The sequence below is a fragment of the Kryptolebias marmoratus genome, linkage group LG22 (assembly GCF_001649575.2).
Source record: "Kryptolebias marmoratus isolate JLee-2015 linkage group LG22, ASM164957v2, whole genome shotgun sequence".
In the NCBI taxonomy this organism is placed as follows: Eukaryota; Metazoa; Chordata; class Actinopteri; order Cyprinodontiformes; family Rivulidae; genus Kryptolebias; species Kryptolebias marmoratus.
In genome coordinates, this window is record NC_051451.1 from 23,384,278 (window position 1) to 23,407,910 (window position 23,633).

At 39.1% G+C, this 23,633-nt stretch overlaps 1 protein-coding gene across 2 annotated transcripts; it reads left to right on the forward strand.

Moving 5' to 3' along the window:
* The first annotated feature begins 13 nt into the window (after positions 1–13).
* psme4a (proteasome activator subunit 4a) lies at positions 14–23,353 on the forward strand. Of its 2 annotated transcripts, XM_017413023.3 has the most exons (48): positions 14–656; positions 1,482–1,622; positions 1,809–1,925; positions 3,390–3,446; positions 4,741–4,785; positions 5,882–6,031; positions 6,506–6,569; positions 6,649–6,723; positions 7,037–7,159; positions 7,245–7,337; positions 8,444–8,709; positions 9,186–9,372; positions 9,480–9,569; positions 9,666–9,730; positions 9,853–10,003; positions 10,327–10,425; positions 10,516–10,585; positions 10,698–10,765; positions 10,847–11,062; positions 12,613–12,770; positions 12,908–13,003; positions 13,157–13,212; positions 13,306–13,362; positions 13,489–13,544; positions 13,709–13,807; positions 13,972–14,034; positions 14,759–14,854; positions 15,009–15,140; positions 15,260–15,469; positions 16,319–16,455; positions 16,664–16,717; positions 16,794–16,923; positions 17,008–17,098; positions 17,203–17,353; positions 17,485–17,554; positions 17,633–17,758; positions 17,848–18,000; positions 18,158–18,262; positions 18,355–18,446; positions 19,066–19,197; positions 19,290–19,498; positions 19,597–19,682; positions 19,766–19,894; positions 20,339–20,494; positions 21,689–21,851; positions 21,956–22,089; positions 22,169–22,309; positions 22,483–23,353. In XM_017413023.3, the coding sequence occupies exons 1-47, from the start codon at positions 460–462 to the stop codon at positions 22,301–22,303; spliced, it is 5,550 nt and encodes a 1,849-aa protein (XP_017268512.1). In that variant the 5' UTR covers positions 14–459; the 3' UTR covers positions 22,304–22,309; positions 22,483–23,353. The 2 variants fall into 2 exon arrangements, with proteins under 2 accessions (XP_017268512.1, XP_017268513.1); XM_017413024.3 differs by lacking the exon at positions 3,390–3,446 and having other exon boundaries at positions 460–656.
* The last annotated feature ends 280 nt before the right edge of the window (positions 23,354–23,633 follow it).

The following is a 23,633-nucleotide window of genomic DNA, read 5'->3' on the forward strand; positions in this document are numbered from 1 at the left end:
CGTCTTCACTCAGCCCTGCAGTCGTTGGATGAATCAGTTGACGTTGACAGTCCTTGGGATATGACAGTGCTTTTGTAGTGAAGGGCTAACTTTAGCTAAACCATTAGCTTGGTGTCAGGCGTTTCGAAATACCGAAAGAGGAGGAATTCCAGTGCCAAGGGGTTTTTATTTTTTTGCACAAAGTAGTCGTTTTGTTAGCCTTGATGTATTTCTTAAAGTTGCGCTGACATTTCTGTGTTTTTCCGGTAAAGTGTGCTAATTTAACTTGAGCTAAATGGCTAGCTAGCGTGTCGTCAACTTGTGACTCTCCTAACCACAGTTTCCCACAGGGAAAATACCAAGTGGGGAGCTGATAGCTAGTTCATTTAGCCGGATAGTGCGAGAAGGCGCACCGAGAGCCCGAGCAAGTGAAGGAAAAGTGCTAGCATAGGGGCAGCTAGCCAGTTCGGAATTTGTAATATGAAAAGGGCACAGTCCGACACTTTAGGTTTTGTTCCTCAAAAAGACATCGTATACAACAAACTTTTGCCGTATGCGGACAGGCTGGATGACGAATCCAATGAAATTCTGAGTAAAATAAAAGGGAACTTGGGCCGAGCCGTTCAGCTCAGAGAGATATGGCCCGGCGTCCTGTTTTGGACGAGGAAACTTTCAACGTAAGTACCCGCCGTTTCTCGTTACTTCATTTCACATTTTCTGTTTTTGGTCTTCTTAATAGTGCTGCAGTGATGTGCCATGGCTCGGGTGTTTTGTTTGCAGATTTACTCAAGCTGCTCAGTGGTCGATCAAACGAAACTCTATTTATCGATGAAACATTAATAATAAATAAAATACATTAGTTTGTAGCATGGCGTGCTTTTGAGATCTCATAGTAGGTTAACTCCAGGAAAGTGTGCTCTGGTTTGTTTGTTTGATTAGGTTTCATAATGAGTGCAGTGGATTAATAAAGGCATGACCCAGACACCACAGAACAGGTCGTTTCCGCTGTGCTTAAATGTTTACTTATTTAGAGTTACAGCCTCTTGTGACAGCACTAATTTAAAATATTAAGGCTTTATTAGATTCTTTTGAGTTTGCCCCCTTGTAGTCTTTAGGGGCATCCCTAACACAGCAGTCTCATAATATGCAGTGTCATGTTTATGGCGTTTTACTCCATTACCTGTAGAAACTTAGCCAGTTCCTCACAGCACAACTGTTGCTGCTTTACCTAAAAACAGTAAATTATTTATCAGGGACTTGCTTACCAGGACTTTTAAATCCGTTTGAGTTATTAGTGCTGGCTCATGGTTGTGTCCGGTGACTCACTGCTTGCTCATGGACGTGGAAAGTTTGCCGTTTGGGTGACCCAGATACTCTGTGGTTGTATTTTGGTATTACGATCATATCAGAGGGGGGGGGTTATTTGTGACATTGGCATTGTTATTTTCACATAACGCATGGCTGTGTACTTTCGTACGCCTAAATCTGTGCTTCTGATTAAGGTACATGCGACTGTATGGACGGAAGTTCAGCAAAGAAGACCATGTGCTGTTTATCAAGTTGCTCTACGAGCTAGTGACGATGCCCAGACTGGAGATCAGCATGATGCAAGGGCTAGCTCGCCTACTTATCAACCTCCTCAAGTGAGAGTGTGCCCCAGCTTTTTTTTTCTTCTTCTTCTTCTTCTTCTGTTACAAATGCACCAATGAAAACAAACATCTCTGTGCTGCAAACTTTTCTCACAGGTCGAAGCTTTACGATGAGTCGTCATCTGCGCATCTTTTTATTTTTATTGACATCTGTATGATGATGTTTTATTTATCCAACAGGAAAAGAGAACTACTGTCGAGGGAGGACCTTGAGTTGCCATGGAGACCACTGTATGAGCTGCATGACAGAATCCTGTTCTCTAAAACGGAGCATCTTGGCCTCAACTGGTTTCCTAAGTACGCCTCGGTTCCATGCTCGTGCTGTTATTATTTATTTACCACGTGCTTAACCCCAGAGCTGAACATTATTGTTCATATTTTTGAGACTTAGTTATTTGTTTCAACAAACCTTGAATGAAACATTATGTTGACCAGAGTCACCTGCTCAGTTATCAGTGTTTGGTTTTTTTTACCTTTAACCTGCCAGCACACACCTTTCTGTTTGACAATGCCACAGAAAAGAACATATTTAGGTCTCATTTCTGCACATTAGAACCAACTTTGTGTCTGAATGATTGTTTCAAATGTAAGGATTTTACCGTACCGTCGTTGTCTTTAAAATTATGTTAGAAACTTTTTGTTAGATGGCTTAGAAATGATAAAATACTTGCTGCTTATTACCAATTTAGTGTTGAAGGGCAGCATTTCTGTCACTATTTCCTACTTGTTAAGCTGCCGAATGACAGCGATGGAAAAAAAATATAAAAGAACAGCTTTTTTGAGGATTAAGCTGCATGAAAATACTTTAGGCTGCAAGTGATAGAAAAACAGACTTGCAAGGCTAATACGATGCTGAAGGCAGGAAATTATCCATTTTCACAAAGGTTGTGATATTCAGTCTGTTAAAATATCATTTGGTTTAATCTGTAACTAAAGTTTATGAACTTTAATGCATGTTATCCACAAGTAATTACATCAAAATTGTACAATTTATTTATGACAAGTAATGACAAGCATATTACAAGAGGAAGGATCAAAAACAAGAAGTCTGTCCAATGTTATTGATATTGTTGATTGATGCCTTTTGGCCCTTATTTGTAGCATTTTAAAAATAGGAACCATTAACGTGCACACTTGCTTCCCAAGTAATGTTTCCATGTTGACGGAAGGTGTGATATTTTTCCCTTTTTTTAATTTGTCACTCAACCATTGCAATTTGCTAACTGCTATTCACCTATCCATATGCTTTGACAGTTTAGGTGAATGTGTTTATACATCAAATTTATTCATTTCTAAACCAAACCTTTTCATACCTTAAGTCACTCTTAGATTATTGATTTTGGCAGATGTTATAAAAAAATAGATTGCTTTATTGGGCCACTTAGAAGAGAGCAGATGGATTGTTTTACCTCACATACCCTTCGTACCCTTATACAGAACTGTGCTTCTATCATGATTTTTGGGAAGAAACCTCTGTTTTGCTTCTACAAAGGTTTTGGCGAGCAGTGCGTGGTGCTCTTTTATGGTGCGATGGAAACATTGTATGTTTATCACAAGCTGACATGAAGTCAAGCTGCTTTGGCTGATTGCCTGCTCATTTATTTCACAATGACAAAATATTATTAACGTACACAAGAAAATCATACTCTGATAACATAACTGTGCAAAATGTTGATGCACAGCATGTTTTTATTTGGAGTGATTGGCTCTTTCTTGTGTGCTGAAAGTGTTCTTTATGCCTTTGTCTCTTTTTACATTTAGTTCTCCACGGCTTCGTTCTTCTTCTAAACTCATAATGTTAAAATTGGTTCAGAGGTGGTAAGGACAGCCCTTCTTCATGTTTTATTTTTGAAATTTTGCCCTAAAGGCACTTGGATGCTTCTTTTTGTATACACTGCATGTAAAACAAAACGAAACAAAAACAACTGGACACCCCATATGTAGTTTGTGTCAGGAAAAAAAATACTGTCATCAATGTTAACCATTCACTCATATTGGAGACTGTCGCACTGCAGCTAACAGATTCTTTATGTTCTTTTCTCCAAACTATCAGAGGATGTGTAGGGTTTTCTATATTTTTAGGATATTTAATAATGTGTTATATTATATTTCCAACTTTTTCAGTTAAACCAGATTATGGGGCACCAGTACTGCAACAAAAGGCTGATTACTAAGAATTAATACTTGCTTTTATGACACATTGGCTACCATTAATGATACCTTAACAGTTTCAGTAGTAGAACTGTGTGGTTTAATGAACACATAATGATAATTTAGGGTTTTGTTGTTCATTTGCCCTGCTAGCTTGCTGTTTAGTTTGTGTTTATTTAACAAAAAATATCAGGAACTATTAAAGAGCCCAGGTTCTCGTCAGATTTCATCTGAAGCTGTAGCTCAGAAAGTGTAGTTCTCTTGAATTTTCAAACATTTGTCAAAGTTGCTATCCTGAAACGTTTAAGTTTACGCTCATTCCATTTAGTTCCTAAAACTGGATGTGCATGTGTTTGATAATGTTCTACTGGCTGTGTGTCACCTGCTTGTATTGGATAAAACCATGCATTTAGGTAGTACTGCTGGCAGAATTACCCATTATATACTAATTATTAAAGTATTAACTTTAGCTACATGTCAGCTGAATCAGATCCTAACTATCATAAAGATAAATAGTGGAGTCAGTTGGATTTAAAAGTAGTTTTTCTTAGTTTCTAAGTAAGCAGGTAGTGGTTATGCTGGTTTCCCTTCTTGTTCTGGTTCTCCATTTGCAGTCAGATTTTGAAGATATTAGTTGGAAGTTTGTGATGTATAAAATGATTGTTTCCCCAGGCTAAAACCACATATTAAACAAGGATACTAGTTTAAGATTGCATTGTATAAAATCAGTTGTGAAGATACTGTATCTGTATGTATCTTTGACTGTCAATATCATTTCATTACTATTTAATCATTATGCAATAATCTTTTTTATAGTGCTTTGGTTAGGTGTGTAAAAAGATTTACATACTGTATGCATGCGATTAAAGTCAAATGGTCCTTGTGTGATGATGGCTGTTTTACTAACATCACTGTTTGACTGGTAGGTTACTTACATCTGTCTTATTTTGTTTTATTCTAGCTCCGTGGAAAACGTGTTAAAAACACTAGTGAAAAGCTGCAGACCGTAAGTACATCTTTATATACTTATCAGTAAACGCCTCATCTAAAGTTCTCTTGACATTTAGAGAGTTTTCTTATAACATTTCAATATAAGATTTGTTTAAAAAGGTTTTTTATGTATCAAATACATTTCTTTTACTGAAATTTATCTTGCAAATTTGACCTCACGTATATTGGTGTGACCATAACTGTATGGCAATATATTAGTTGCGTAAAGAAATCTTTGTGAAATTTTAAAAAATATATATTATTTGTTACTAATGTGTCCTAAAATTAAATTTAACCTAAATATTTTACAGATAAAATATTGCTGCCATCAGCAGATCTCAGTAACTGTGTTCTCCAGAGTTGTATGCATGACGATATCTCGGCCAAGCACTAGGACTCGTACTTGAGTTCGCTCCTACAGTAGTCAGATAATCCTATTAGCCCATCTAATTCTGTCTACTGCGGGAGTTCCTTGTACCTGTGAGGAGGGATAGTGATTTGTTGTGAGCTGCTGCTCAGATACTGTGGCTCAGCAGTGAGGAAGGACACAAAGCTGTTCTTCAGCTGATGTGGTATCAATCCAACAGCTGGGAGATCTTGTAAAATATGTAGTTTACCTAATCGTGCAACAAAGCACGACATTTCCTCTAAAGGAACCACAAGGGTTTAAAATAATGTCTTTGTGAGAAATTACACTCCAGCTCTGACGTGCTAGTAGTTGCTGTTTTATTTGGACACCGGTGTCCTGTTTGTCTTGTGGACAGAATAAGAACATGAATATATCAGAAACCAGCACTACAATGGGGAGGGGGTGGTACGTGGTGGCACGCCATCCCTAATCTGTTGGTGCAACTTCTTTCGTAACACTTGTTCTTTCTGTTGTAATAATCATCTCTTTGTTGTTCCCAATAAAATAATGCAGCTCCCCCTCTCCTCCCCCTTATAAAATCTGTCTCCATAAAGTCTTTGCAGCGTTTCAAAGTGAATAAAGCAACTTTACAGGCTTTAAGCCTCCATTCGCATTCATTCACAAGGTTGTGAATAACACCATTTTGCCATCATGAGTCATTAGTTTATTTTCACTCATTCTAATTATGTTTCTCTCCGTGCAGATACTTCTCAGAGGCCGCTACTCAGGAGATGTTGGATGAGTGGAGACCACTCCTTTGTCCCTTTGATGTCACCATGCAACGAGCAATCAGCTACTTTGAGCTTTTCTTACCCACAACTCTGCCTCCTGAGCTGCATCACATGGGGTTTAAGTAAGAAACTTCCCACACTCTCCTCCGTATCGATGAGATCTAAAATACGGCTTTGCTTGAAGCCACTTTAGCCTCCAAACCCAACGATACTATAAGAATAAACTGTAAACTATAAGAATAGCTTGCTCTCTGAAGGGGAAAGAGGTGATTGAATTAGGAGTGACGGGTTAACTGTGGAGATAAATCAGCCAATTACAAGTAGTGACTTGTTGTTGAGTGATTCAGAATATTTACAATCAGATGTTTTCAAAAGAATATTACAATATATTTTATACATGTAGTGATTGACGTAGTTTTAAAAGTTTTATGCACAGATTTATAGCCTCAGTAATGTAATAAAATTGCCTATATAGCCATTTAGTGTTATCAATCAGAATTTTTCTCTTTTTAATGAGGAAAACTGTAACTTGTAAGTTAGGTGGATATGGGCAGTTACAATGTTTTTAACATTTTCAACTTTTCTTTTTCTTACAGGTTGTGGTTTGATGAGCTGATCAACTTGTGGGTGTCTGTTCAAAATCTCCCAAGTTGGGAAGTTGTGAGTACATTTGGTTATAGTCTACAGTAATGAATATTTCTGCTTTCCTTTTGTAACATGTTCTTCTGCACACTTACAGCACCTGGTTAATCTTTTTGCTCGCTTGGCCAATGACAACATCGGCTACATTGATTGGGACCCCTATATTCCGAAGGTTTGTTTTCCTCTTTTTCTGCCACCCATTGTGCAATCAAAAACTGTTTTTAAGACTGCGGCACATGCTCTCATGTGTTTTCATGGTTTGTATTTCACTGCTTTTGCTGCCAGTCAGAGGACCAAACTATCAAGTGTCTCTTTTGAACTCGTCTCTTAGAGGGGAAGTGACTTGCGTCATGCTTGTTTCCTCACTGAAACTGATGTGTGTCACTAATAAACATAAACATGCCTGACCTGTTGTTGAGGTTTACAGTTTATTCGGTCCACATCAAACTAATTGACAACCTTTTTTTCTTTTTCTTACATTACAGATTTTCACAAGAGTTTTGAGAAGTTTGAATCTTCCTGTAGGGACCGGTCAGATGATGGTACCACGATACGTTACCAATGCCTACGACATCAGCCATGTAGTGCTTTGGGTGTCATCCCTCCTGGTTAGATCACAGATCACAACATAATTTTAGATTCTCTGTATTTACTGGGCAGAACGGGTTCGGTGACTGATTTTATCATTTTCAGGGAGGACCCAGCAAGCAGACTCAAGCACAGCTCAGCGGCCTTTTTAACAGTATCACATCTTTCTTCCACCCATCTAATCATGGTCGGTGGTTGGTGAGTCATTTCTTTTTTGACTGTTCATCTAATGACACCATAACAAACTTTAGCATCTTAAATCAGGCTTACCATTAAAATTTCACTCATGTGTGACAGTGCTAAAAAAGACAAAAATCTCAAAAAGCATCAGATGTTCATGGTTCTTGACTATGGTAGCTTAGTGATAACATTCTGCTAACTAAACCTCAAGAGACAGCAGTCAATAATTCTAAGGTTACAGTTGTAACCATGTGATATCTGAGCTAAAGTTTCATGTCTCCAAAAATAAATTGTTAAACTATTATAAACTATTATTTGTGCCTTCTGCTCAGCTGTTTTTGCCTGAGGATGTTGTTTTTCCAGCTTGTACACAGCTTGACTTGGCTAAAAACATTCACGGTGACAGAGCACAATATGCGTGTCATCATTCCAGGAAGCCTCCTAAATCTTGTTGGCTGTCTGCGTTTACATTGATAGCCAGTTCAGAAATAACAGCAGGTCATGTGAGTGAGATGGCTGCAAAGCTATTAAAGGTCACTGGCACCACGGTCACATACCTTTCTGTTTTGAGGATCTGTCTGTGTTAGATTTTAAGCAGCGCAGGCAGCAATGTGCCATTTAAATTCAAATCTTATTTTGTTTTTGCTAAGGGCGGTGTGTGTGTGTGTGTGTGTGTGTGTGTGTGTGTGGGGGGCAGAGTTTGTGTTGCCTGGGCACGTGAGAGATGTTCATCCAGTTATTTTTCAGTTTTTAATACGTGTAAACAGGGTTTTGCAATCAGGCAAGAGAAAAGTGTGAATGCATTCAAGTTAGGCTTTGTCATCATGGGTAATAGAAAGTGCCTAGGGTGCCTCACATTTTAATAAGACTTTTTGCCTGGTGGAATTTGACTTTATTTTATTTTTTTCTACCGATAGTTTTCATTATTTGTACAAAAATACAAAGGAACTGGATAAAACTGTGTTCACAGTGTATTGGTTTTTGTTTGTTTGTCCATTATGTTACCTGTGTCTCTAGATGCTCCATACAGTCTGCCTCTCCATTTGTACACAAAAACATACTGTCCACCTCTGTCTCCCCTTTGTCATGTATATGTCTTTCTGTCCCCTTGTCTTCACATCTAGATGAAGCTCATGAAGCTGCTTCAGCGTCTCCCAGCCAGCGTGGTCCGCCGGTTGCATCGAGAGCGTTACAGAAAGCCGTCGTGGCTGACGCCAATTCCAGACAGTCACAAGCTCACAGAGGAGGATATTACAGACTTTGTACAAAGTATGATGCAGCCGGTTCTGCTGGCCATGTTCAGCAAGACGGGAAGTCTTGATGCAGCCCAGGCCCTCCAAAACCTCGCTTTGATGCGACCAGAGTTGGTCATTCCCCCCGTGCTTGAGAAGTAAGTTTGTATTATACTTGATGTAGTATCTCACTTGGCAACTAGTTGGTGAAAAGCAGAATGTGTCACGATACAAAGCTGGCTGAGATGGGCGACGAAATACATTGCATGACCTGGAATACAGTATGGCAAGCCATGCGCACAAAAATAAATTGTGATTTTCCCTAATTGGCTGTTCAAAACGCAGCCACACAACTTACTCATCACTTGGTTGCAGACACTCAGAGTTCATTGAGACTGTAACTGGAAAAAAAAATGCATATTTTCGCTGAATATTGAGTCAAGTTTGATTCGCCAACTAGTCTCCAACAGTCACAGCCCAGTGAGATACTACCTTTATGGTTAGCAGAATTTTTATCTGAGGTTTCCTGGCACTGTCGACACATTGTTGATAGTTTTCTCCGTTTCATCTTAAAGCATAAGGCCAACATTAGCAATGAAGACAAAGGATTAATTGTTACCTCTCCTTACTGTAGAACATATCCTGCTCTGGAGACCCTGACAGAACCCCACCAGCTGACAGCCACCCTGAGCTGTATGATCGGTGTAGCACGCAGCCTGGTATCAGGTGGGCAGCACTACCCTGAAGGGCCCACTCACATGCTGCCCCTGCTCATGAGAGCTCTGCCCGGCGTGGACCCCAATGACTTCAGCAAGTGCATGGTGCGCTACAATGCTTTGCTTTCTTTTATGTCTGCACTCTTGTTGTACATGTGATGTTTTTGTTGCATAAATTCCTTAAATCAGAAACATATTTTCTTTCTCTACAGATCACATTCCAGTTTATTGCTACATTTGTGACTCTTGTGCCTTTGGTGGACTGTTCGTCTGCCCTACATGAAAGAACTGATTTGACAGAGGTGAACTGCAGAAATCTGTAGACCAGTTTCATAATTAAACCAGACGTGTTAAATGATCATTGGAAAGAGATTTATTATTATTTTTTAACTTGTCAGGTGGAAAGAGAGATGTGTTCTGCCTCAGCTGAGTTTGAAGACTTTGTGCTTCAGTTCATGGACAGGTATATTGTTTGAATGCAAAACAGCATTGCTTATAATTCACAGTGTCATTTTTCTGTTTTTGCACTGTTTGAAGTGAGTAATATCTGAACATTTTAACCTCACTGTGTTTTGTTTTGCACAGATGCTTTGCCCTGATAGACAGCAGCACTCTGGAACAAACCCGAGAGGAAACAGAAACCGAAAAAATGACTCACGTTGAGAGTCTGGTGGAGCTTGGGCTGTCTTCAACCTTTAGCACAATCCTCACACAGTGCTCCTTGGATATCTTCAAGGTTAAGATTCACTCATGTCTGTTTTCGGAGTGTTCTTATGTTTATTTACAGAGAAATATTGGGCACTAAAAGTGAAGCATGAATGCCTTTTTTAGAAGCTTTTCTTTTTTTGACATGTTAAAATGAGGCATACTAGCTTGTCCTGTGCTTTTTAGTTTATTTTACTTCTTTTTTATAACTTGTGGTATGCTTTGCATCATGTTAGCACCTATTTATTTCTGTAATAGTGTGTATACCTATATGTATCTGTATTGTATGCAGAGTATACACACTTAGTACATGTACACTGATACATTTATCATACTGCTTCAACGTTTGAATAGGTGGCTCTGGAAAAGGTCTTCAACTTTGCAACCACCAACATCTTTGAGACACGAGTAGCTGGAAGAATGGTGGCCGACATGTGTCGAGCTGCTGCCAAGGTGAGTCCTCCCAGCTCACACTTTTCATGTACCCCAAACAGATCGTCTTTTAAAGTTTTTCTTCACTATATTTCTTTTTTTCTGTTCCAGTGTCACCCTGCAGAGTCACTCAAGATGTTAGTGCCACACTGCTGCAATGCCATAAACCAAATTGCTGTCAGTAAGTTATCGAAACACATCAAGAAGCACATGAGCACATTTCCGAATGTATTACTCATGTTTCCCCTCTTGAGCCTTTGTCATTTGTCTGATGTACGCTTTGTTTTTAACAGATGAGGAAGTGTTGAATGAGGAGGAGCTTGATAAGGAGTTTCTGTGGAATCTGCAGCTCCTCTCTGAGGTGAATTGACTCAAATAATCCAATCCATTCCCGCTGTTTCTCTTCAACATTCAATATCGTAACAATATTTTTCCCTTTCAGGTAACTCGGGTGGATGGTGACAAGCTCTTGCCGTATCGCTCTGACCTGGTCCAGATTTTGCAGCTGACTCTTCACCTCAAGTGTAAGCAGGGCTATATTCTGGCCTGTAACCTGTTGCACCACATCCTTCGCGCCACTGCCCTCATCTATCCCACCGAGTACTGCAGTGTGCCAGGAGGCTTCCACCAGCCAGTCAGTGACTACCTCCCCATCAAGGTATTTGCTGCATGTTAAATGTTGGGAACATTTATAGGCTTAATAAAAAAAAGTTTCACCTTTCTTTTACTAATAATATACAGAAGTGGTCAGTTTTTCTAAAGGCCCATTAGATGTAATTGAGTTTGAAATTGTAGTCATTATCTAAAAATGCACACAAACACAGAACTCTTACATTTCGTGATACTTAAGACTCACATAACTCTCTGTGGCTCCTGTTGTGACTTAAATCATTTATCTCCTTTTAATTATTTGCATATATAATTTATTACCTGAGCTGATAATCTGATTGTTGCCTCCTGCAATACAAAGGAATTAAACTTCTCATATACAGATTTCTAGAAGTAGCTTAGACTGATAGGATTATGAAACATGCATGAATATTTCATTAGAATTAAACAAATATTATTGATATTAATATTTAGAAGTACAAAATGATTTGTTCATAAACATATTGGAGCTGATCAGCTTCATGTCATCACATCTTTGTCTGCACACCTAAATACACATGTTGATTTTACACCTCAGTTGTTCTTACACAATTAATCAACAAGGAATAAATTAAATATACATGTAGCTCACTGGGAAAAATTAGTACAATCTCCGTGCCTTTTTGTCTTAAATTTCCTAAAGGCTTTTGTTTTCTTTTCGTTGCTAGTTCCGAGCCATTGCTTTCTTGGCGTGAATGTTTTGTTGGGTTAGAGCAAATAAAATGTTTTTTTTTAAGGGGCTAGGGATGAAGATGAACAACTAAAATGTTGTGAATATCTTGTTTTAAAATTCAAGTTAGTTTACAGTTAGGCTATTTAAAGACATAAAAATCATGATCTTATTGCCTCTCATCTTCCTGCTGTTTGTTTTAATATCACCCATCATGTAACTGCTGACTAATACGCCGCATAAAGCTGCATTCATAACATCTGCTTTCAGCTAAATTTATAAACAGTATTTGGAACTTGGATTATAAACATTTAACCAGCTGCCATTTAAAATTCCTGCTTGAACCAGTGTGGTAAACTCCTGCCTGCTGCGCCTTTTATAAATATTGATCAATATCTGAAATGCTGGTCGTCGGTGCAAAGAGTGTTCACAGACGGACTCTTGGGTAAAACAGCATTTTAAACTACTGGTGACATTTGTTTACAGGGATAACAGGACAGACACTATAATCTTTGTAAATAAGTTGTGTAGAAATTCAGATTACACCAGATGGATCCAAAATACATAGCAACAAATATTTAAAGTGTGATGTGGCTGAGTGGTGGCCTTCTGGCTGTGGAAAAACAAACAGGTTCTGATGTCAGTATTGGTTTTGCTCTGGAAAAATGGAAATACCCCGTGTTTTAACCAAGAAAGAAACTTTTTTTCCCCAATCTCTGGAAAATGACAGTTTATAACGGTTTATATAATTTGTTTAATTAGATTAAAGATGTTTCGGTCAAGAGGAAACCCACGTCATCTGTGTTTGCAAAAACACTACAGCATGTAAAAAAATAAAGTTACAGAAGATGATTTAAAAAATTATTTTTCCCATATTATTGTCTGCGCAGGACTGGGGTCGGCCTGGGGACTTGTGGAACTTGGACATCCAGTGGCATGTCCCCAGTGTTGAGGAGACCTCATTCTCTTTTTACTTGCTGGACCTGATCCTCCAGCCTGAACTCCAGCGCCTTCAGAGATTTGCAAAAGGAGAACAGGAAATGAGCAGGTGCTAAACGTCTGTCTGTGTTCTTATAGAAATTACACTCCGTAATCATTTTCATTTATATTAGGCAAATATTTAATTAGCTATTCTTTTGTATAGTAGAATGAAAGTGTGTGTTGATGATTTTTTTTTTTTTCTAGAGATGATGTCCTTCAAAGCCTCACCATTGTTCAGCACTGTCTCCTGGGAGCAGGGAGTCTGATGCCTCCACTAAAAGGAGAGCCCATCCCTGAACTGTGAGTGGCAGCATTTATAAAATAGACCTTATTCTATAGATGAAAAGGGAAAAAAACATTCCTATGTTATTTAAAAGAAAGGTCCCTTTTGCTACATTTGTTTTGAGACACAACTTCAGTGCCAGTTTTCATGGTTCCTGCTTTTTCTCACAGAGTTCATAGCATGGTGAATCTGGATGAGACCACCCTGTATACAGGAATGGAATATGGTATGTATTCAGAGGAAAAAAAAATAGATAATACAACAGATATGTAGTTTGTTGTGTTATCATTTTACCCAGTAAAATTCTTTCCATCTACAGATAAAACCAGAGAGAACTACAGAGATGCTATCTGTAGCGTGATGACACAGCTGCTGCGTACGTGCTCACCTATTTTAAGTTTTTGGTCTATTATTCTGCTTCAGCCATGTCTTAACTAGTAGGGAAGCCTGCAGCAAATTTTAGGTTTTCTGTCTTCTAAGGTTCTGTATCTTTTGCTTGCAGATTATATTTTGGAGCACTCAGAAGACGACACCAAGTCTCTATTCTCCATCATCAAGGTGAGTTGGTGAAGATAATCAAAATGCAACCTTTGAATGATTTTCAGTACTTCTTGATGTTCCGTGGAGCCTTTACTTTGGTTCCAGTTAGGCGTTACTGCTGATTGCTTGTTTTACATAAACCATGTACTGATCACATGCCAAATAAAAATGATTTTTTTCAGATCATCAGCGACCTTTTGCACTTCAAAGGTTCGCACAAGCACGAGTTTGACTCCCGCTGGAAGAGCTTCAACCTTGTAAAGAAATCAATGGAAAACAGAGTAAGATTGTATTTCCTTCTGGGTTTTTTTTCCCCTCCCTGCAGATACACTCATGGGATGTTAAAAATATACTCTGCCACAGTTTGCTCAAAATGCAGCAGTGGCTAATTTTACGTACTGTTTGCCAATTTCGAGTCAGTGAAGCCCTGTTCTTTCATCTGCAGCTTCACGGCAGAAAACAGCACATCAGAGCGCTTCTTATTGACAGAGTCATGCTTCAGCACGAGGTAAGTTTTAAGTGGAAATATTATCTCTTTAGCTACAGTTTTAGCCAACTTGGCAGATTTGAGTTTTTAAACCTTCTCAGCAACTTTTAAAACCTTAGCTGTTTTATAGAGAAGTGAATGTGAAGCAGCAGTCAGGCTTTCTCACACAGTTGTACCAAAGGTGTCATGCTGTACATCTGCACATCCCAGCATGCACAGGGCACTTTTACTTGCATGAAGACATTGGCCCGACAGAGGAGATGGTAGAGCAAGATCTATATTTACTTCAAGACATTCTTCCTATTCTAAATTTCTGTCGAGTTATTCTTGTACATGTAAATAACAAGAATTATAAATTGAAAGATTTGTCACACACACACACACACACAAAGAACAATGTTTTCTAAGCAGAACATCATCTTTGCACTGCTTTGCTTTGAATGTAACCTCTGTTGAATTTGTGGCCTTAATGGTTCATTTTCAGGCACAGTTTTAGGCTCATTTTGATGTCTGGCAACAGATAATGAAATTTAAGGAAATGAAAGCCTCATTGTTGGGAATTTGCCTGCGTTATTACAGTGTGTGAGCACAGAGGAGAGAATTTAAACTGATGGAAAAAAGTATCACAAAGAAGAATGCAAATTTGACTAACTCATTAAGAATATGGTATCTATGCTTTTGAAATTCTTGTTCTGGTATTTGTGATTTTAGCTTTCATAACTTTCTTATTTTTTGTTATTATCAGCTGAGGAAACTGACTGTGGAGGGATGTCAGTACAGAACCATTCACCAGAAGCTGATGAAAGATCTTTTGAGGCTTTCCACTAGCACATACAGTCAGGTGAGTTCCACATCATCAGCAGTAAATCTTAAAGTGTTTGTGCTGTATCTGTTTGCTCTTTTTTACTCTTTGATTTAGTTTTACAGGGTTAGTGTTGTTAGAATACTAAGGGGAGAAATAAAGTAAATTGAGACTTTTTTTTATCCTCTTTCAGGTCCGCAGCAGAGCTCAGAGCGTGTTGTTCACTGCACTGGGAACCTACAATTTCTGCTGCAGAGATCTGATCCCCCACGTCCTTGAGTTTCTCAACCCTGACAACAGCAGTGTTACTCAGCAGCAGTTCAAAGTATGACAGTCCTTCCTGCACCACGCAAATTGACAATATATATATATACAGTATTTTTACATTTTAGGGAATATTTTTATTGCAGTTTTCCTTTTTGTTTGATATGCAATTCCTTCCAGGGTGCATTGTACTGTCTTCTCGGGAACCACAGTGGAGTGTGTCTGGCTAATCTGCACGACTGGGACTGCATTGCTCTGACGTGGCCTGCTATTGTCCGCTCTGGCCTCAGCTCAGCCATGTCACTCGAGAAGCCCTCCATTGTGCGACTTTTTGACGACCTCGCAGACAAAATCCATCGGCAGTATGAGACCATCGGCATTGACTTCGCTGTGAGTTCAACACTAGACGGGGGAGGGGAATCAAAAATATTAAGGATGTCTGTTTTATAGAAGCTCACTGAATTAAATGGGAATCTGGAAAGTGGATGTTAGTTTTGAGTGCCATGTATCCTGCACTGTTGAATTTTCTATTTTAATAAAAAAAATTATATTCCAAATTATTTGATTTTTAAATTCAGTATAAGGCCTGATTGGACTGAACTGATCAGTTGGGGTAAAGAAACACAGAAGTATGATGAAGTACGTAAGTTTTAACAACTAGGACCTTACAAACCATATAAAACAAGTTTCTGAAAGTATTCCAGAGAAAATATTGTTTCCTATTTTTCACAAATCTGTTCCTGCAGCTTATATTAAAGCATTACTATGTAATGCAAACGTTTTGCTGCTCTGTTGCTGTCTTCTACTTTTTATAATCTTTCAGGGTTATGCTATGGTAATTTTATTTTATTTTCCTAATCAGTCTAAAAACATTACTCATGTGTTATGAAGGTAAATTGAATTCGATTTTAACGTTTTACGTTATGAAAAACATAAATATTTAATTTATTTCTGTGTTCAGATTCTTTGTTCCAATATTTTAGTCAAGCTTGAAGGATCATTATTAAGAATACGTGTGGTTATGTCTGGTACTAAAGCTCTTTTAAAAGTACAACTTTTGTGTTTATTGTATTTAGTTTTTAGCATATGTTAAAGACGCCTACAAAATATTAATTTTTTTGGTCTGCTTTCAGTCCAGTCCATCAGTCTCCTCTTACAGGACTTGTGTTTAAAACCTGACTATTGTTTGACCACATTGTGTGCTGACACTTGTTGTTTTATCTTTTTTTATTTCTTTAGCTCTCCGGTGAGTGTTGTTCTGTAGCAAAACAGCTTATGACTACTGGAAATCCTTTTCCTGAGGAGCCTGTGCCCTCTGAGGAAGAGTCAGACGAAGGTCTAAACCGTCAGAAGGTCAAAAACTCTGAAGCTGTTGAGTAAGTTTTACACTAACGGCGACACAAAGACTCATTACAATACAGTACGGTGCACAGCTCCTCTTAAAGCAATGGTTTTTACAAACTTTAAACAAAATCATTCCTTCTGTTAGGATGTCTACTCTCTCTGCACCTCAAACTATATATAAAAACAAGTCTACTTTTATTTGTTTATGAAACAAACTCATTTTATTTATGCATTTTGCAGGAAATACAAAGGGCTTATTGGCGATCTGCTGGACTGCATCAGCAACAGGAACATGTATGTTATAAAGTAAACATCTGCATGTTTAGATTTACCTTTTACTGTCTCTGACGCTTATTTTTTGGAACTTCAGGCCTTGGAAATTTGAGCACATTGCAATCGGCTACTTGTCTTTGCTGTTGAGAGACGATCATCAGCTGCCACCTCCAGCTGTGACGTTCTTTGTGGAAAGCCTCAACCATGATTCCCTCTATGTCCGGAAGGTGTGGCATACATTGATCAGAAAATTCTGCTACGAGTTGTGCCTTTTCTTGAACATGTTTGAAAGATCTATTTTTCTCCAATAGGTGGCGATATCGGCTGTGGCTGGGATCTTAAAGCAAATAAAAAGACCACATAAGAAAATCCCTGTCAGCTCCTCTGAGCTTTGCAAGGACTGTAAGTTTTTGCTTGGTTAGCTTTTTTTAACGTTTTTTTTTCCTTCTTTCTTGAAATTACAGGTTGTTCCTGCTGTTTTAACAGTCTGTACCTGTCTTTGGTAGGTGAAGTAATAGAGGATAAGATTGTAGCAGGGGACCGTCCAGACAACCAGTGGCTCCAGTATAACAGCAACAAACTGCCACACACGCAGGAAGACTGGGATCAGTGTATGTTTGTGGAAAAGACTCACTGGGGATACTACTGCTGGCCAAGGTGCTCATTTTATAATGCTTTAAGTTCTCAGTTCTGCCTTACTTTGTGTCCTTTGTCTTAGATTTTCTTTTTTTTGCTATTTGTCAAAGATCTTTCACAACTTTTACTCTCACCTTATAATTGATCTATAGAAAACTGATGATGTATGCACCTCAGGAGGAGCAGCCCCAACAGAACCTGAGCAGAGAGGAAATGACAGAGGTTTGTAACTACTGCATCTCTCATGCAGACATCATGTCCAATCCAGTGAAAGTCACTGTTGTTGTTTTTGTCTTCCAGCGGGAGCAGATCATCTTTGACCATTTCTCAGATCCAGTGTTCATTAACCAGTTCATTGAGTTTCTCTCGCTTGAGGATCGTAAGGGCAAGGACAAGTTCAGCCCTCGCAGATTCTGTTTGTTCAAGGTGAGATCAGATTCAATTGGGAAAGTACAAAAAGTGAAGAAAAAAACCCCAAAACACAGAAGTTGATTCTCCATCTCCTGCTCTTCCAGGGACTGTTCCGTAATTATTGCGACGCCTTTCTGCCTGTGCTGAAGCCACACATGGAGCGTCTGGTGGCGGACTCTCATGAGAGCAAACAACGGTGTGTTGCTGAGATCATCTCTGGACTGATACGAGGCTGCAAGCACTGGAGCTTCTCAAAGGTACAGATCTGAAACAAGTCCAGGGGTTAGTCGCTCCACATTCTCTAAAAGGTTTCCGATTCTTACATAAGTAGTCTGATAAAAACAACAAACTTCTACACGTATGAAACTCAGCTCTTGTTCTTTTTTAATAATGCATTTACATTTTGTTTGTCAGGTTGAAAGTCTCTGGGATGTGCTATGTCCTTTGCTCCGTACTGCCCTGTCTAACATCACAGTAGAAACGTACGCAGATTGGGGCACATGCATTGCCACAGCCTGTGTAGGTTCAGTTGATTTACATTATTAGTCTTTCCCATATTTATTGCCTTGGGTGGCTCCTTTTTAAACGACTGTTGTTTCTGGCTCTGATAGGAGAGCAGAGACCCACGCAAGCTTCACCAGCTGTTTGAGATGCTGATGGAGTCTCCTGTCAATGGAGAGGGGGGCTCTTTTGTTGATGCCTGGTGAGTAAAAAGACACCAGAAATACACAGCTGCAGCATGTCATATGATGTGTATCTTCTGTCTTTCTAAATTCAAATAGAAAATATTACTCTGCAGCCTGCACCTGACCATAAAATCCCTGATTGTAGGAACTTTAACCTTAAAGGTGCCTGTCTTAAATATATTTGATAATTAAGAATATATTTAGATCAGTGGTGACTTGGTGGGATGTAACGATTTTCAATCTTTCCTAAAGCAGTTGTTTTCCTACGTGATACAGTCCAAATGTCCAGCAGCCTTTTAAAAAAAACTGTAAGAACACTTGTGGTGGATGTTTATTCAGCTGGTTTATTATTGTTAGAAGAAAATGTAATAGTATCTTTTTTATTTAAAACAAAAAATTGTAAACATTTAGTCATGAAGTAAACAGTATGTTCATCAAAACAATGAACCAAATATTGCCCTCATGTTTGTTCCTCTTGTAAATTGTTCTTGATTAAAGCATCTTCTGAATAAATGTAATGTGAAGAGATCAGTTAGGGTGTTTGACACACATTGTTGTAAAGCTGTGTTTCCCAGCCTTGAAATGTTGGTGCTGTTAAACCAAACAAACTGATGATGATGTTTCTGTCTTTCCCAGTCGCCTCTACGTGCTGCAGGGAGGTCTGGCCCAGCAGGAGTGGCGTGTACCAGAACTTCTGCACAGGCTGCTTCAGTACCTGGAGCCCAAACTCACACAGGTGTACAAGAATGTCCGGGAACGAATTGGCAGGTGAGTTGTGATGCTTTTCATATTGCTCTTAAAGCTGTTTTAATTTGATCTCTTTTCGTCTCATCATGTCTTCTCTGATTTGGTCTTTTTAGCGTGCTCACGTACATCTTCATGATTGATGTCAACTTGCCCCTCACTCAGCCAACCAGCTCCCCACGCATCTCAGATTTCACAGAGCGAATTCTGTTGAAACTGAAGCCCCTAACGGAGGGTGATGAGGAAATCCAGAACCATGTGGTGGAGGAGAATGAGGTTGGGGAGCAGGATGAAAGAACGCAGGCAATTAAGTTACTAAAAACCGGTGGGTTGGTCTGCACTCACACAGTGTTGATTGTGTCAGGTGGGGGGTGAAAACAAACCTGGTGGGCCTTTTTATAAATGTTTTCAAAATGTCTGCAGTGATCAAGTGGTTGATTGCAAGCGCCGGTCGCTCTTTCACCACCGCTGTCCCAGAACAGCTCCGACTGCTTCCCCTGCTCTTCAAGGTGAAACACGCGTTTATTCACAGCCTTGATCTTTGGACTCCAAAACAAACTGTCCTTTTATCCGCCTCCGTCTTTTGTCCCAGATTGCTCCAGTTGAAAATGATGACAGTTACGATGAACTTAAGAGGGACGCGAAGACCTGTCTGTCTCTAATGTCTCAGGGACTTCTTTACTCAGATCAAATCCCCATGGTCCTTGATGTCCTGGAAGAGGTGAGTCATCTGGACGGTGTAGTTGTTGTTCCATGCCTCATTTCAACAAGGACTTTTTAGAAAGCGTCAGCAAGCAGCAGTCTGTTAGCTAAAAAAAGAAAGGTACAAAGTCCACATTACCTTTTTAAGGAAATTAAAGTTTTTACCCAGAGAATTACAGCTTCACTGAGTCACTTTGAATAAATGCCTCAATTATTCTGGCAGACTGTATTTTATAATTCACCACACAGAGTAAGGAGCTCCCTGGCAACATATTAAAAAATATAACAGCATTTAGGAAGGTTCTTCTGTGACAGGAGTATTTAGATCAGAAAGTAATATATAAACAAATAAATTTTGCATAATCTAACAATAAATGACCGTTTGCATCAATCCAGGACACCCCTAGTTCTTTTTGTGAGGCCTTGAGTGTGTTCCTGACGGATTTGTTGATGTGTGTTACAGATTGCCGGCAGCAGCTCCTGGCATGCCCGCTACACGGTGCTCACATACCTGCAGATCATGGTTTTTTACAACCTGTTTACCGTCATGAGTGACCAGAAAGCAGTGAATGACGTGCGGGCGCTCGTAATAAAACTACTGGAGGACGAGCAGCTTGAGGTAAAAAAAAAACAAAAAACAGACATCCATTCAGAATAATGCTCTGTTTTTAATAAAATGAATATGCAAAGCAAAGAGTTTAATCACATGTGAACACTAGCTGGAAAGAAGCAGACACACGGCCGCCTGATTATATAATAATCACTGACCTATTGGCCAGTATGTGCTTGTTTATGCTAGCAGGCACTCTCTGTGTCTTTCAGCTGTACTGTAGTGATTCAGCACTTTGCTTTTGGCTCTCTGCACTCCTCCCCGGTCCTCTTATGGTTTCTATGGAAACCACTGGCTGCATTAATCTGTTGCTATGGAGATAATGTTCAACTTGAAGGAGGACAAGAGGGAGAAGGAAGGAGCAGAGACAAAGAAAATGTGTGTATGAGGGGGTGATGAAAGCGTTTTAGTTTGACCTTATGGCGCATCCTTAGTCTTATTTATAAACCATAGTTATGTATATGACTCTTTTGTCTCATTTATTAGGACAAAAAAGCACCTTAAAACAACACAGCTCAGGGTACGGCTCTCATTTCTTTTGAAATAAGGCCATAAAATGTGCAACAGATTCTGGAGTAGAAATTTACTTATTCACCCCAGTCTCCAAATAGCCTTTGGGCACACACCATGCCTCCATGACATTTTTTGTTTTGTTATGTGTTGTACAATGCAGCAAAACATTGAACTATAAGGGTTTATTTAAGAAATTAATTTTTAGNGGGGGGGGGGGGTAGGATGTAAAATAACAGAAAGCCAGAACATAGAATTAGCTTGCACAACATGTTTATAAGCTCAAAAATGTCATGAATAAAATTTGATCCTGTACGTTTGTTTGGTTGACTCTAATTACAATTTATTGCAGACTTAATTATGAAACTAAATATTACAAAAAGGAATATAATCACAACATGAGATCAGAAACAAAGTATTGAGCATAAAAAATGTAAAGTATTCCTCTTATCCTATTTTTTATTTGATTGCATGTAGGCTTTTCAGCAAATAGCTGATCATTTTAGGTTATTTAAGTGTACTGGGCCTTTAATGATTCTGAATTGGGGTCTAAGATTTTAGCTTTCATTGTGTTTCCTAATGTCTTTTAAAACTCAAAATTCTTTGTGTTTTCTGCTGGACATTTCCATGTGTCTCAGCTACCTCTGAGTTTATTGATACATGTGATTTTCCTTCCTTTCCCTTTGGGTTTAGGTACGAGAAATGGCTGCCACCACTCTCAGTGGCTTCCTTCAGTGCAATTTCCTGTCCATGGATGCTCCCATGCAGGGGCATTTTGAGGCTCTCTGCAAAACACGCTTGCCTAAGAAAAGGAAACGAGAGCTTGGCTCTGTAGTGGACACCATTCCCTCTGCTGGTAGGAATCTATCAGATTAGTAGTCCAGGATTTAAGTAGTAAAAGTGAATGTTGATGCACTCTGTTCTGTCGACTCACTTCAGTGGAATCTCTTGTTTTTGTAGACCTTGTGCGCCGCCATGCTGGTGTTCTGGGTCTGAGTGCTTGTATTCTCTCCAGTCCGTACGATGTTCCCACCTGGATGCCCCAACTTCTGATGGACCTGAGTGCACACCTTAATGACACACAACCCATTGAAGTATGTGTAATCATCTGGAGCTTCATCTCTGTGGACACGGGTGGAGAAAAATAGCATGTTTTCAATTTTCTGCTTCCAGATGACTGTAAAGAAAACTCTGTCCAACTTCCGACGGACTCATCATGATAACTGGCAGCAACACAAGCAGCAGTTCACAGATGATCAGTTGTTGGTCCTCACCGACCTGCTGGTCTCTCCCTGTTACTATGCCTAAAACCTGGTAAAGCACAAAGATTTTACACCCTTATAGTGATCTTAGTCTCTTTAACTGTGTTTAAAAGCAAACTTTCAGTGCTGGAAACTGTTACATAACACTGTTTGAATAGATTGCTTCGGGAGTCAAAGAGCTTCTTAAACCACCTTTTTACTATTGTTTGTCCTTTTTTTTGTCAGATTTCGACAACCCAAGACTAAACACAGCTGCTTACATCGAATGGCCTAATTCCTGACTGATTTAAAAACACAGCATCCTTGCAGAGCTGGGAGAAGAGAAGGGGCACACCATGGAGAAGGATTGAAACGTTCTGTATTTGTGTATTTAACTCATTTGCTTTTCAACTATTCTTAATATTTAAGGATGGATAATGGCAGGGATGAATGACCTGCGGTTTGTAACATTACTGTACAGAAGTTTATTTAATTTTGTTTTTCCTTTGTGGCTTGTTTGCCTGCATGTACATAGGAATGTGTGTGTGCGTGTTTATAGGATGCGTGAAGACATCCGCTGGTATACCACAACATTTCTCAGGATTAAATCCGCTCTGAGCCAACACAGTGTCCGGTGCAGGACTCTTTACTATCTTCAGGCAGTGAAGTGTTTGCTACAAGCCACAGAAAACTGACTATTAGCCAATAGTCTCTTTAGGTCAGACTGAAATCTGCAACACACAATGTTTGTGTGCTTGTTTGATCTATATATGATTATATGCATCATGTAAGTATATGTCATCTTATAGCAAATATGCACAAACTCGTTTATTTATTTTTTTGAAGTGCTGAGTTTTAAATTTTTCATAGTTTATCTGAAAATGTGTAGATGGCTGAGCTGTTCGCAACGGAGAGCCTGCCCTCATCTAATTTTGCAAAGAAAAGGGAGAGTGCGAGCTCCCCACTGCTGTGCTGTGCGATGCGTTTGCTGTGAGGACCCGAGCTTAGTCGGATCACAATGTCATGTGTCTCGGTGCAAAGAAAAAGAAAAAAAATAATAATAATAAAAAAAAAAAGCCAAATTGCCTGTCCTTAGCTGGACCTCTTCCCTCGGATAGTTGACCTTTTCCTGAGAGCCTAGTGTGACGACATTAGGTTACTTTGGTTTGTTTCTGTTCTCCCCTGATGACTTGAAACCAGTCTGAGCATCAAAGCATTTAGTACCTCACTTACATATAGTGTAGTGCCAAATCTGCAGTGATTTTTGTTTTTTTGTTGTTTACTTTTTAGATTTTTCTGAGATAATAAATTGTTTATAACAAAAACCAGCGTTTCAGGGTTTTTCTTGAAGTGACGTTGTCTCAGCGTTATAAAAAAGGTACAATATATTTTTTGAT

Coding starts and splice junctions, on each gene's coding strand:
- psme4a (XM_017413023.3), top strand. CDS start 460: ATGAAAAGGGCACAGTCCGACACTTTAGGTTTTGTTCCTCAAAAAGAC. Junction 9,373..9,479: donor ATGACTTCAGCAAGTGCATG/GTGCGCTACAAT, acceptor CTTTCTCTACAG/ATCACATTCCAGTTTATTGC. Junction 16,718..16,793: donor TGCATCAGCAACAGGAACAT/GTATGTTATAAA, acceptor TTGGAACTTCAG/GCCTTGGAAATTTGAGCACA.